At 39.6% G+C, this 14,526-nt stretch overlaps 1 protein-coding gene across 3 annotated transcripts in view; it reads left to right on the top strand.

Annotated features, from left to right (window-relative positions):
• Positions 1-136: 136 nt before the first annotated feature.
• Positions 137-14,526, top strand: part of ARID4A (AT-rich interaction domain 4A) — a 48,670-nt gene continuing 34,280 nt past the window's right edge. For 2 of the 3 annotated variants that reach the window (XM_080592355.1, XM_080592353.1), the window contains exons 1-5: positions 137-290; positions 733-808; positions 2,001-2,111; positions 4,525-4,590; positions 5,519-5,609. In XM_080592355.1, the coding sequence (XP_080448481.1) occupies positions 803-808; positions 2,001-2,111; positions 4,525-4,590; positions 5,519-5,609 (274 nt within the window). In that variant the 5' untranslated portion in view covers positions 137-290; positions 733-802. The remainder of the gene's footprint in view (positions 291-732; positions 809-2,000; positions 2,112-4,524; positions 4,591-5,518; positions 5,610-14,526) is intronic. The other variant, XM_080592354.1, reaches the window with a different exon arrangement.

The raw sequence follows: 14,526 nt of genomic DNA, 5'->3' as shown, positions 1-14,526 counted from the left end.
GCGGGGCAGAGCCCCGGGGGCGTCAGGAAGGGACCAATGGGAGCTCGAGCAGGCCGGATTCTGCTCAACAGCTTGTTATTGGGCTCGGCGCTGCCCGGCCGCTGCCAGTCCGGGCGGGCGGGCCGGGGGGGGGCGGAGCGGGGCCGCGCTCAGCGCCGCCGCTCGCGGGGGGGGCGGGGGGGGGGCGTCGGCGTCGTCGCGGCGGGGCCGAGCCGAGCCGAGCCGAGCCGGGCAGAGCCGAGGCGAGTCGAGCCGAGGCGGGCGCTGCCCACTTCGCTCCGACTTTCCAGGTACGAGGCAGAGCGGGGCGGGCGGGCAGCCGCAACTCCGCCGCTCCGTCCCCGGGGGGGAGGAGGGGGGGACTCAGGGGAGGGGGGCTCGGAGGAGGGGGGCTCGGAGGAGGGGGCTGCCCGTTGCTGCCCCCCTCAGACCCCCGCAGGCAGCCCGAAGCCCGGCGGTGGCGGCGGCTCGGCGCGTCCCCCAAACTTGCGAGGGCCGGGGAGGGGCGGGGAAGGCGGCGGCGGGGCCCCGGTTCCCCCGTTCTCTCCCCCCTTCCCCCCCCCCCCCCCCCCCCCCCCTCCTTCCCCGTGCGGTTCCGGGAGCGGGAGCAATGGCGCCGTGACACACCGAGCGGCCCCGGGACGGCCCGGAGCGCGCCCCCCCCCCCCCCCCCCATCCACCGCCCCCTCACGGGCAGCCCCCCGCGCCTCAGCCGCTCTCGTTGTGTTGCAGCCCTTCTCCTCCTGCCTGGCCGCGGCCGAGAGGAGTCCCGGAGCTGGAAGCCCTCACGTAACGGCCGAAGATGAAGGTAGGCTGCCTCCCGGGCCGGCCCCGGCTCGCCTCTTCTCCTCCTCCTTCTCCTCCTCCTCCTCCTTCTTCTCCTCCGGAGGTTTTCGCTTCGCTTCTGCCTCCTCTCGCCGCCAAGCTGAGGGGGGAGAGCGGAGGGAGCTCCAACCTGAAGGTCCGCACGGTGCCTGCGAGTTGTTGTCCTTCATGCTCCTGCCCCGAAATGCTTCCTGTACCAGCAGCCGCTGTTGCAAGTTTGCAAAACCACAGCTTTTGTCCTCTCTTTGCTGTTGCCGGTGTTGTTTTTTCTCCGTACGTAGCCTTAACTACTGCAGGATAACTCACAAAAGGGAGAAAAACTTTTCTTGCCTTCGCAGTCGAAGAAATAATAGCAATTAAAAAACAACAACAAAGCGGCGTCTTAATATTCCACGCTGATTTCCTGTCCTGATGGACGTTTTCAGCACGGGGGTTTTGTCCTTGTTTATCTGTTGCTACAAGCACGATAAAGTGAAACGTTAAGTAATAAGATCCAGATTAAGGAAAAAAAACACGATGACAAATATTTCTTTCTCTCAGAATGCAGAAGCGGCTGAACTTTCATAAAGGCGTTCCAAGAAAAAAAATAACAGTTAACAACTGTTTGAAAGAGCAGAGCAAATTTCTCTAGAGGCCTCCTTTCAGTCCGCAGGAGAAAAAAAAAATCCTATATATAGAATGGTACAGACTTAATTGTAGGTATTGGGATGATAACAGTCTCAAATGCTTTAAATAATCTGTGTCATTGAATTGCTTATAACTGAGAAAAGTGCAGCTATCTTTTGTACTGCAGTTCTGCAGCTGAAGTATTTTCCTTTTGTATGTTGTACGAGAGTAACTTGAATTAATTGTCATTCTTGCACATTATTACCCTTTTTATAGGAAGATGTTTGAAAGATCAATTTAAAAGTCTCAAAGATATTTCTGGGAGAGTAATTAGGCTGACAGAATCGGGGGTCAGCGACACTATGTGAAACAAAACTTCCTGTAACTTGTTTGTTTGTTGTTTTTGTTGTTTTTTAATTATTATGGGAAGAGCAGTCTGATTGCAGACATTGTTTATCACTTAAAGATCAATAAGTCTCAAAGTTTAGATGGAAAATTAAATATATGGTGCTGTAGCTGTAAAAATAAATAAGAACTAAACTTTCTTCCTATTTTTTGTTTCTTAATAGGCAGCGGATGAACCTGCCTACCTGACAGTGGGAACTGATGTCAGTGCCAAGTACCGTGGTGCCTTCTGTGAGGCAAAGATTAAGACAGTGAAAAGGCTTGTGAAAGTCAAGGTAGTATGCTGTGGTTGTTGTTGTTGGTATTAAAACACTGTGTTGAAAGGGTTATTAGAAAAGATAAAAATCCTGAATATTAGGAAATGTTTATCAATTTAGTAAATGAATTTTAAGAACACTTGAATGCTGGTGCAGTTATGATTTTCATGTGTTTTTTTTCATTTTTTTTTTTGGTTTGTTTTCCAGATTTTTGAGCTCACTCCTGTTTCAGCAGGAATGGGCTTAAAAATTACCTATTTGTGCTACTTACTTCCTGATCACGGTTGTCTTCTGTTTTGAATGCATCAGTTTCACAGCAATCAGTTTTGATGTTACGAATAGAGGCTTATGGCTTTACATGAGTAATGAGAGATAAGAGCAGATTCTTCAGAAGCAAAAATTACATTTCCTTGCAGCTGACGTTGTCAGTTTTACTTAAGAGACAATGCCAAAATAAATCAAGGTTAGAATGAAAAAGATGGCAATAGCGTTTTCGGTCAGGTTTTAGAAATGTTTAGGATGATACTTGTTAGTTTTGAGCATCTTGCTGCCACTTCTAAAGTAGTGTTCTTTAGCTGTAGCTGACTTCCTATGCTAGTGTAGAACTGGCACTTAATACTCATTTACATTTACAGGTCTTATGCCAAAACAACCAAAACAGAAAGTCATTATTTTGATGTTGTAGTACTGTTGTTAATGTTAATGTGGGAAAACAAAAATAAAACCTAGTTAAATAGAAGTTAAGGATGCAAAGTAAATATAGAAGTCGTTCTTGTACTTTGTTCTCTCAAATTCTTCCCACTTCGTACTTTCTAGTCTACTGTCCAGGATATGTAAATAAGGCACTAGTGACCCAGTAAAACTTACCACATAGAGGTGAAAGCTGCTTTTTAGAATGCATCTAAGTTTTCACGTGCTTTAATGCTTAGATCAAGTAGAACAAGCTATCAGTCTCTTCAGTTACATATATAGATCATATCACTTTATCAGAGTTCTTTTCATGATTTAAAAAGAAAAAAAAAACTATTCAGATATTTCAGTTTTTCCCCCGTTCTTAATGAGTACTTCTAGAAAATTGCAATGTTCTTTGAAATCTGTGTTAATGAGGTGCTCTGTAGGAAGCAACGTGCTCCCTTTCCTCGTGTGATATCCTTGATTTTTGTATCTATTTCTTTGGTCTGAGCATTTAGACTGTTCGTGGGTGTGAGTTTCTTTTACTCTATAGCTTTTAAAGCATTTAATATGCTTTATTGCTCCACGGAAAGAGTTGTAAGTATAGGAGGCTGCTCTGACTTGGTGGAAATTCTTGTCACTGTATCTCAATTGTAAAATAACAATTGAAGTTTTAGCAAGCTAAGCCTGATATTGTAATTAAGAGCGTGCGGGCACACCCCGGCGTACTTCCCAAGTGCAAAGAGTCCAGCAGTCTCTTCCTGAGTAGCAGAACTACCTGTATTTATCTCAATGCTGATAAAAAAAAATGCAACTAAAAACTGCATGAACTGTGTTATTGTTTGGAACTCATAGTACTGCAAACTGCATGTTGGCATGCAGCTGCCATGTAGGCTGTGGTTGAATGATATAAAGAGGGAGCTGGATCACTGGGAATCTTTATAGGTAGAAAGGAAGTTCCTTGAATTTTTGGATCCTGGAAAGAAGTAGGAATTTTTGATTAAAACATGTTCGACACTTAAGTAGCTCTTTTTGCTATAGAAAATGGCAGAGAAACAGTTAATAACCATTAACATTAAATATTTGTTTTTAATGTTTCTAAATCCGAGCCTTTGCAAACTTAGGGATTCAAATTGCATAGGCTTATGTTCATTCTGTGTCATCAGTATTACTCTGTCAAACTCAGGATTTTAAATGGAAAAACATGGCTTACTTGCAGTGTAGCTGGTCCTTATTTTAATTACACTTTTACTGGTTCACGTCTTTACCATAGAAACTTTCTCATGTTTGAGATAGCAGAAATGGTGGTATTGTGGTCAGTTCAAAGATTTTTTTTTTTATGTTTTAATATAGAGAGCTTTGTATTTTGGTTGCAGTTTAGTACTCAAATGATGTGTTGTTAATGAAGTGCTACGGTTAGAGAGAGAGAGAAAAAGCCCATTAATCTTCTGGTCTGCAGACCCAGTTCCAGGTATACCCTGGATTGCATTGATATTCAAACTCCCATCAAAAAGTTGATATACCTGGTGTTTGATTTGCCCTTTTTTTTAATTATGATATTTCAGGTTGAGTGTTAAGTGTGGTACTTGGGGCTTCCTGTGAGTAAAACCATCCATGCCAAAGGTTTTGCGTTCAATAATGTTTGAGTACATTTGATTGATAAAGATCTTATTTTCCAAATTATAATTACACTTTCATATGCTTTTTATCTACCATTAAAAATAAGATACGTATTGAAAAGTTTATGAATATCTTCCAGGTGGTTCTGAAGGGGGATAACTCAACTCAGTTAGTGCAAGATGATCAAGTGAAAGGACCTCTAAGAGTATGTATACTGCATGCCTTTTTTTTCTTAATCACATCGTTGATTCGTAAAATAGAAAGTTTTGATGGTGTTTATCTGGGTACCTGATCTACAGAATTGAAATCAACAGGAGGTGGCCCATCGCTTTCAATCAGATTGATTCTGAATAGTTAGCATCAACTCTTGTAATGTTTGGAGGCTGTTTATGCTTCTCTGTAGAATATTTTGTATGCAAACAATATCGCGCACACTGATTTTTCTAAACTTCTCATAAGTAATGGAGATCTTGATTCCATGAAGCTAAATAGAAGCCTGTTAGATAATAGCAAATATGATTGTTCTAAATGTGTTTTTAAAGTAGTTAATATATTTTATATAAAAATGCGTGTTGGTGTGTGTTTTTATGATACCTAATAGTTGTCTGCCAGAACAGCTGCATTATAGAGCTCTTCATAGATCACCTTTTTTTGTATTTTTCTTTGTAGCTAATGCAAGAACACCAGTACATGTTGTAGGCTGATACTTAGATTCTGATCTAGTTGACGGTACAACAGTGAATAAACATGTTTGAATTTAGAGAGAATGGTATAAGTGTTTTAAAATATAAAAACTAGTAGAGATTGTATGCACATCAATAATAAAGTACCAGTTACTTTGATTGAATAGTTGAATATTTATTTCCAATTAGCTTTCTATTATTTCTTGTAAGTCATGCTGAAATTAGATGTTCCAAGTTTTTTACTGCTTTACTGTCTACTTAGAGTTCAGCTTTCACGCCTAGGAACCTTTGTTCGTACCAGCCATGTAACTACATTTCACAGAGTAACATAGCTAAAATGCATCTTAAACAAACAAACCAGCTTAGTGGAAGAATTAATGCTTACATGAATTTTACCTCCATTATTTGAGTTAGAGATTATATGTAACCTTGAGATGCTCCTTTTCGCAGGTCGGTGCAATGGTTGAAACAAAAATGCCTGACGGATCCTTTCAAGAAGCTGTTATCAGCAAGTTGACAGACGCTAGTTGGTATACTGTAGGTGAGTAGCCACATGTTTTAATTTATGGCCTCTAATCTTTGAACAATGTATTTCTAATTATAGATAATAATGTAAGTAATTATATCCTGTGTCGTAAAAGCTGAGATTTTGGAGGGGACTTTGTCTTCCAGGTCTTGTTGTCCTTTTCCTTTTAAAATAGGATAGTAATTATTTGACGTTGAGGGAGGCTGTTGCAGAGATAATTGCAGAGCTCAGCAGTCAAGTGTTATTTGGCACAACGTCTGTATACTGAAGCTGGTTTCACTCATTGGAATTGAGAGAGTTTTTGCCGATTTTAAGAAATAAACTTCAAAATTCCAGTTCTAGCTGAAAACTCGTGACATGTAATGAATGACTGACATGCAAGCATTCTTTCACTAGATGCAATCTTATAAACATGAAAAACATTACTCCTACCAATAGCTTCTATGTCTTCTGAAGTTATTTCTCCATTTTGTGTAGAGTTGAGAGTCACGTTTTGTATGAAACGACAGCAGAAAGGATTTATTTTTTTTAAGGAATTGCCTTTCAAAGAAAAGAGGATGTTCTTTTGTGACTTGAAATTAACCATTGGTTTAAATCATTAGCAAGTAATGAGTATATCTAAAGTAAAATAGAAAACAACTTTGCCTCTTGTGCTGAATGCTCATGCATTTCTCAGTTACTGAAACAAACCTCAGAATGCACTGTCAGTGAAATTTCAAAGTTGAATATGGATTTATTGCAAGAGAAACTTCATTATTTTCCATAATTAGTATCGCTCATTATGATATCTAGATTTTTCTGCAATAATTTTTAACAGTAGAATGACAACAGCCAGCAACACTCAAGTAATAATACTAGATAAGCAAATATTTAAAACCACAGTAATTGAATCAAATAGTTTTGCAAGTACCTGGCTGAGAGGAAAAGCTGTACATGATAATTTAGTCCACTGCTTTTGAGATAGGTACTTGTAAATTTAAATTGGTATTTGTTTCTTCTTACTAGTAGTGTTATATATAGAATGTATTCAGGTTTTACTGCATATGCTTCAGTACCCTGCTGAGGCATCCCATATAGCATGACATGTCGATTATTTTGATTCAGTAGCCCTTTTTTCTTTTCCTAAAGTTAGAAGGAAGGTATTTTCAGTAATCCAACCTTTCCATTGCGGTAGGCGAGACTGTGTAGTCTTTGATGGGATCAGGATAAGACTCACAATCTCAATAGAAGTAATTCGGAAGGATTTATCACTACGTGATTATTATTATTGCACACTTTAAATGTAAGCCAGTTCACTTACCAGTTGACAAAGCCCCACTGCTCTTTGCATATTCATATCATCATATATCATTATCTCAAATATCAGGAAGCACTTCTTTACTGTGCAGGTGACAGGGCACTGGCACAGGTTGCTCAGAGAGGTTTTGGAGTCTCCTCTTTGGAGATCTTCAAAAGCCTCCTGGATGTGGGGTCCTGCGCACCCGTTCTCTGGGTGGCCCTGTTTGAGCACAGGGTGGGACCAGAAGACCTCCAGGCCCGCCAACCTCAACCATGCTGTGATTCTGTAATTTTCCTTCAAGGATACACCACTACTATAAAATTCTAGATTTAGCTTTAAAATTGTAGTGTGTGTCAGGTCAGGGGGAAAAGGCAGGCTTATTTTGGAGTGCAGATTTTAAACCTGCTTGGCTTTGCACTATGATGTAACATACTTGGTGAAGAACATTGGACCTTTTCTATATGAGACTTAGACTTTCACCGTTCAGATCCAGAAGAGATAAGAAACACGTTTCTTGCACTAATAATTTTGTGGTTAATGAATTAGCATTTCCATTTTGAAACTTCTCCTAATTTTAGTTTTAAATAGCATTTTTTTTGCTAAATCTGAATTTGAACTGGAAAATTTAAATCAGTAGACCAACCCTCCACATTCCCACTTCAGTGATTAAAAATTATTGATACAAATAATTAAATTTCTATGCCTTTTTACATTTGACAGGTGAACTTCAAATCCCATGTTTTGGGGGGGGTGGGTTTTTGTCTGTTTTCTTTCTTCTTTTGAGCAGAACACTTCTGTCAAAAATCTTTACTTGATGAGTGGATAATTTGAAGTGTGAATACATACTTTGCCTTGTTTTAGTGGATTGTTGTTTAGATTTAACAAGTTTTTCAACACTCTACAATAACAGATAAATCATGCATGTCGTGGTTTTTACCTTATACATTTATTAACTGCTGTTCCTCAGAAACTCGAAAGAACGGCTTGATTTATTATCCCTTTTTTTTCCCTGAAGAAATATCTTTTGACAGCTAGAATAGAGAAAATAAGGTCATATGTTTTCCCTATGTAAATGTATTAAGACTGCTAGGACTTTGTCAAAATTTGTAACTGTTGGGAGTGGAAGGGGATTTAAGTAATTCTGTGGTAAGTTAACATGCAGTACTGTAGTATGGCACATAAGAGTCTATATACCTTTGACTACAAAAATACAATTGTAACGCACTGGAATTGTATTTAGATGTTAAGAACATTTTTATGAGCAGTATGTGGTGGCAGGTTTATAGGTATTGTAAGCAGAGGTAATACTGTCCAGATTAAGCAGATTATGAAATACCTGTATCTTAATATCTGAGTATCTTAATAATGTGGTTACTTTAACTTTTAAAGTTGGGGAAATGCTCTAGCTTGAGTACAGAAACACTGAGGTGTGAAAAATAAGCCTTGTTTTTAGCCCGTTTCTCCCATTGTATCCTTGTAGAAAGCTTTGGATAGATATTGAGTGTATGTTTATGTTGCTGTCAAGTAAACAGAGTTGAATTGGTTCCTTTTTAATAGATGGTGGCCATACTGCTTGGCAGTCTTATTGATGGATTCAGTCAAAGCTAAAAGCTGAAAGGAAGTGGATTAAACAGCTTTTCCAGTTGGAGAATGTTTTCTTGAATGCGGTCAGGCTTGAGTTGGAAAGCACAAGGGAAAGCTTGCTTTTAAGTAGTGCTTTTCCTGTGCTATTTATTTTCTGTTTTATGTAGCATCTCGTTCTCAGTGATTTAAAAGTAGTCTGATGAGGATAGAGAAATCAGTAATAAATACTCGTTAATAAATAAATAAATAATTTGCTGTGGTCAGCTACTTTGTCACCAACATAACAAGAGAGACACAATGTCGATAAGTCTATTTTAACAGTACATCTCCTGTCTATTACTGGTGTTCTGCCCAAAATAAATCAAGGTTTTCTTTCTTTGCTAGCTGCCGTGGAATTATTTCACCTATTATTACATAGTAATGGTGTTTCTGTAGCTGTTTAGTCATATTGAAATTTTCAAATGTGATGTGGAAATACCTTCAAAATCCAGCTCTCTAAGAGCTTAAGTAGGTACAGAAGTATAAGCAGGTAAAGAAACAAAATCTGTGTGGAGTGAAAGTTTAACGTCTGGAAAACTCCATCACACGTCTCTGCCCTCTCGTCTGCTCAACAGAATCTAAAGAGGGATGACAGTAATAGCAGTTTAAGTTCTCTGAGTAACAAATGGCTCAGTTGGATGTTTTAATCTTTTAAAACTTAATTATTTTAAATGAACTTACTTAAAATTTTTGAAGTGCTGCCTTGATGCTTTTGAAGTGCTGAATATTTTACTAGGTGATAATTATACAGCATTAGAACAGTCCATCAGATCTGTTTTCAGTGGAGCCATGTTTGAATTGCTGCTTGCTTAGTGTACCATCTACCCGATTCTCTGTTAATCTGTAAAATGCTGCGGGTAAATACTGCAGTAATGTCTGAAATAACTTTAAAATAAAAAAGAAAGAAAATGGGCCACACCTAACAGAGTACATGGTTATATTTTCCTTCCTTAACCTTCTCTGGAATCTTAGAATTGTTACCATAAGTTCAGAAAACAGAAACCCCCGTGTGTAAGTTTGTTAAGGAAGTACTTTTATAAAACTTTTCAGAGGTGAAAGCAATGCGGTTTTTATATAAAAGTGCAAAACAGTATTTTCAGGAAGCATCTGAAGAGCTGCTGTTAAATCAACCCTTTTTTCTTGTCTCATCAAAACAAGTATCATCTTTCTTTTGACAAGGCTAAGGCCAATAACATGCGTGTGCTTAGATCTCTTGTTGAGGATGTGTAATTTAACCATACCTACAACTTTAAATGGAAGTAAAAACAGACCAAATCCGTTGTATACAACAAGCCTTGTGCCTTGTCTTTTGAGAGATAGTCATGGAAAAGTTATTCTGAAGAAAGAGAAAACGTTAGTTAAACGTTAGTTAAATCTCAGTTATTTTTCCTCTGAAATGAAAAGGAAATAGGAAATTAAAAATATTGAGGGGCATTTGCAGTTTCTAGCAGACCTTGCTGTCTGTAGTAGGGCTGATATACTGGTCAGAGTGCAAGAGAACATGATGTCTTATTTCTTTGAGAACTATGGTTTTCAGGCAGAATATTTTATTATAAATAGTAAACTATTTCTCTCATTCTTTTCAATACCACATGAGTATGCAAAGCCAAAAGGGTTTTCCTCTGGCTCTGGTGCCGTGTTGTACATCGACATGGCCCAGCTTTGGCTGTGCTGTAGGCTGGGCACCGCTTCTGAGACCTCCGTGAGCCCCCGGCTCCTGCTGGCGCCGCTCTCCAGGCTCGTGTGCTGGTGGTGGCGGCGGCTTCCTCGTGGCGTGTGGTCGCTGCAGGGTTCGCAGGGAATGCTGTCGGCTGAGGGAGTGAGTGTGCTGGGAGGAGTTTGGCACCTGATGCTCGTCCTTGTGCAAGTGGGGTTTGGGGTGGCACGAGTTGCTGTGGAAATGAAGTACAGCGTGAGCCACAGGTTGTGTCACCCAGGGGTATCACGCTTAGGAGGGCAGGTGACAGAGATGTCAGGTGCTAAATATGTTCTGTGGGTTTTAAAAATTCCAGTTGACAGTTCTGAAAACATTTTTCATAAAATGAGCTGTGATGTCCTAGGACTTGCAGTAGCAGGAGAAACAGGAGCTGTCTATCTGTAGTATTTTCCTCACCTGTTGTTGAGTGGGGATACTTCTGCTTAGAGGAAAAATTCACTTGGTCCTGTCTCCACTACAACTTGAAGCTCCTAACTTGCCCTATTCCTCTATGAAGGGTGATAAAAGCTATCAGAGCCATGACAGACACTTGATTTTATCCATGCCAGAGTCCTGCTAGTTTGCCTTTTTGTAACATCAACAGCACGCTTCTTGTAGTTATGTGCACAGCACAGGTCATGTTTGTGCGGCTGGTTCGACCAGTCCGTCTTCCCTGCATCCTGTTGAGTACTACATCCCAGAAGCATCACTTCATCCTCTGGCTGTGTGTGTGTCATCCCGGAATCCTAAATGACAAGTGTGGCAGGGAAACTGTCCGGTTGTCCCCACCTAGCTGGTGCTCTGGACTTCTCTCACCCACCGTGAGTTTGCTCTTTCTGTCTCCAAAATGTTGCTTGGGTGGATTTTGAAGAAATCCCATATTTACCTGGAATCCTTCTGTGGGGCGTATCATGAATTTAGTGTATCCGTGGCACATATAAAACTGCATTCGTTGCTTTCTGAAGAAGCTGAAAGGAGAATAGCAGCACCATGTTTTGTACTGGGACATGTTCAGGAGGTAGATTTTTTTTTTTTTTTAAATCTCTTTCTGTGTTACAATAGTAAGATTACTGTAACATCTCAGGAAAGAAGAAACAGTTTCAGGCAGTAGGTTTTTGTGAGGTGATAGTTTTATATGAGTACTCTCCAAGTTCATTCTTCTGTGCCTTCAGCTGTATTTCTATACATTTCTGCAAAGGAACTGAAGCTCATTTAAAATAGTTTTCCTTAAAAAAAAAAACACAAACAGAACACTGAATTCTGTAGTCTCTACGGTAGCACAATACTCTGCAGCGTCTTGTTACAAAGATGAATCATTGATTAGTGCAATCCTTGGCTCTAAGGTCATTCAACAAGTCTTGCCTGAACCCTGGTACTTCCTATATTGTTTCCACGGTTGAAAAACAAAAACTACGGAGCTTTCACAGGTTTGTGGATGCATTCGTGGATAGCATCTCTGGTAGCTCACAAACTATTATTTTGTCAGGCAGCAAGTGAAAATAAGTAAGTGTGCGCAGTGGCACAAGAACAATTCCTACTTGTTGGTGTGCTCCTTTGTTGTCTTGGTAGACTTAAAGGTTTTTCAGCGGGAGGGGGGAATGAGATGAAAGTACTTGCTATGCTGTATAGAACCTCTCCTCCTTTGGGCAACAGCAGTACCAGAACTTGTTGGATTTGAAGTCAGCAAGCAGATGCAGCCTTGAGGGTTGTTTTCCATATTCTCTCGTCTATTACAAGACTGCCTTGTTCTGGTAAGACTGATGGCTCTATGTACGAGTAATATTGTAACTCTTATGAGGATGTTATCACTAGTCTCCTGCTTTGTTCTGCTTTTTCTCTCTCTCTAAGTAAAGGAGAACAGATGTTGAGACAGCATCTTGGTGAGAAGAAGATTAATATTATTTTTGTTAATGGCATATGTAGGCACATAAGGCCTTCTACACTGCTCATCCGTAGCGTGTGGAAAGTTACACTGTTTAATGCATTTTGGAGGTACTCAGTTTTTAATCAACTGAGAAGTACTCATCCTGGTACTCCCTATATTTTTTGCACAGTTGAAAACCAAAAAGCTACAAAGCTTTCACGGGGTTGCGGATGCGTTCATGGATAGCATCTCGGATAGCTCACAAATTACTAGCATTTTGGAAGCATTGCATTGATTCCCAGTGGAGAGTTGTGTTTTGCTGTCATAGCTTTGGCTTGCCTAGGCTTCTACAAGCAGGAGAAAAAGATGATTTCTGTTAATTTACTATTATTATTGACAAGGGATGCAGTGAAAGTTTGAATTTGTCCATTTTGTTTCCACTGTTTAAATATGCTCTGTATGGAGCATATTGAGCTCCACATAGGGCATCTTGGGAATGGAATTAGAACAAACATTATAACAGGGACAGTTCCTCCAGGCTGCGCTGCTTAGTCATATTTTTTTTTCTTTTTTTCCTTCTGTCGGTGTTCCTCATTAAATAACACGTATTGGAAGAAAGGCCTCTTGTCCAGCTTTTCCTCTTGTCATCCCTACTTTGTTAGATTGACTCTTCAGTAGTAGGTTTAGGTTCCTGCTCGTGTGTGTCATTCTCTCTCCAGACGTACATACTGCTACACCCCATCGCCACAAGTACGTGCCCGCTTCGAGGTTAGGCAACAGTGGTACGTAAAGGGCTTCTGCTTTTTCTTACTTGCGTCTTTGGAAGGACAGGATTGTAAGTTCCTCTTCTAAGATAAATATTGTGGCCCTGTAAATACGTCCTCTGATGACTAAATTACATGTGTATGGAGAGCTCCCTGTCTTCCATCCCTGTTTCCATCCCTCCTTTACACAACTGATTCTGTTCAGTAAAGTCTTTCTCATGGAGAACAACCTGTAGAATTCCTGCTGGCAGAGAATTTGGAGTTATAACAACAACTTGTTTGGGAAATGATAAAGCATTAATATTAATACAATTAATTTTATTATTATACAACATATACATATTGTATAAGAAACTATATTGTATATATATTGTACAATATATATAATTATACAATTAATACAGGTCGTTCAACATTAATTTATCATTTTTTTTAATTTGTCTCCTTGTTAGTAATAAGCATTTTAACTAGAGTTAAGCACTTTTACTTCTGGGTGTGGTTAAACAGTGGAAGGAATTTGGAGCTTATAGCGTATCCTGAGTGCATTAAGTTCTGCCACGACTGCTGTCAGACTGTCAACGTACTGAATAGCCAAAACCACTCTGCTGTCTTACCTACTGCTCCTATTCATGAAATCCCTAATATACCATCCCATACGTTGAAAAGACAAGCACCTCGGACTTGCTTTAAAATGTCGTGCAAAAGGTGGCAGTAATATGAGCGGTACTTCTTGTAAAGTAGAGTTTTCATAAATAGCAAGTGAGGTGGAAACCACAAAGCCTTTACTTAGTTTTGGAAAGGTATATATATTAAAGGTGCTAACAATATCGATGCGTGGTTCTGGTTACCTTTTAAGTAAGACTTAAATACTTTCACTAGAAGGGAGGGAAGTTTAAAGTAGCTACAATTACAAAATATTTCATTTATTGCAGTTAATTTGTGAGACTTGTTTTGCTTCACTTTAGAAATTCAAATTATATTTTTATATGGAAAAATGGTTCTTTCCTTCCTCTGTTGACACTTCATAAAACATGACGGCTGATTTGGTTAAGGAATTCTTCCTCTTTCTGATTTTCTATAATGTACATTGTTGTTCTGCAAGGATATTGCCTTGCTCTGAGTTGTCCAACCATGTGGTCAGTTGCATGTGCTGTTGCATGTGTCCAGAACATAAATTGCTGTAGAATGAGCAGAGAATTTCTTAGGTATCTAAAAAAATCTTGTATGGTCAAAGGAAGTTTCATTTTGCCCTTGAAGCAATTAAATAAGCATGGCTTTGAAACATGAAAAATGTTAGGGCCCTCTCATGCCTTGTCCTCATTTTGAAAATTGTTTCAGTTTATGAATGGTTTGCTTGATTTCTTCGTATACTATGCTAGTTTTAATTAAATAGAGCTTCTGAAAGTGGGGAGAAACTATGCTGATTTTTTTTTCTTCGCTGTCACGTATCAGATTCTGTTTGCGGTTTCCAATAAAGTTACCTGTTTCTAATCCCCAGACTTCTGTCCCCTAAAATTTGTGAAAAATGAGTTCTGAACGTGTTTGGTAAAGGATAATGATGATAATCTGCTTTTAAACCTCTTTAGACCAATGAGAAATGACAAGCACTGCAGGGTCCATAAAATATTTTTGTTTTGTTTGCTGTTTTTTTTGAACACCCTAAAACTTAAAATATCCTGATGAAATATTGATATCAAAGTATACGT

Source organism: Anser brachyrhynchus (assembly GCF_964034855.1).
Source record: "Anser brachyrhynchus genome assembly, chromosome: 5".
NCBI classification, from domain to species: domain Eukaryota; kingdom Metazoa; phylum Chordata; class Aves; order Anseriformes; family Anatidae; genus Anser; species Anser brachyrhynchus.
This window is presented reverse-complemented; position numbering and strand designations above follow the sequence as displayed.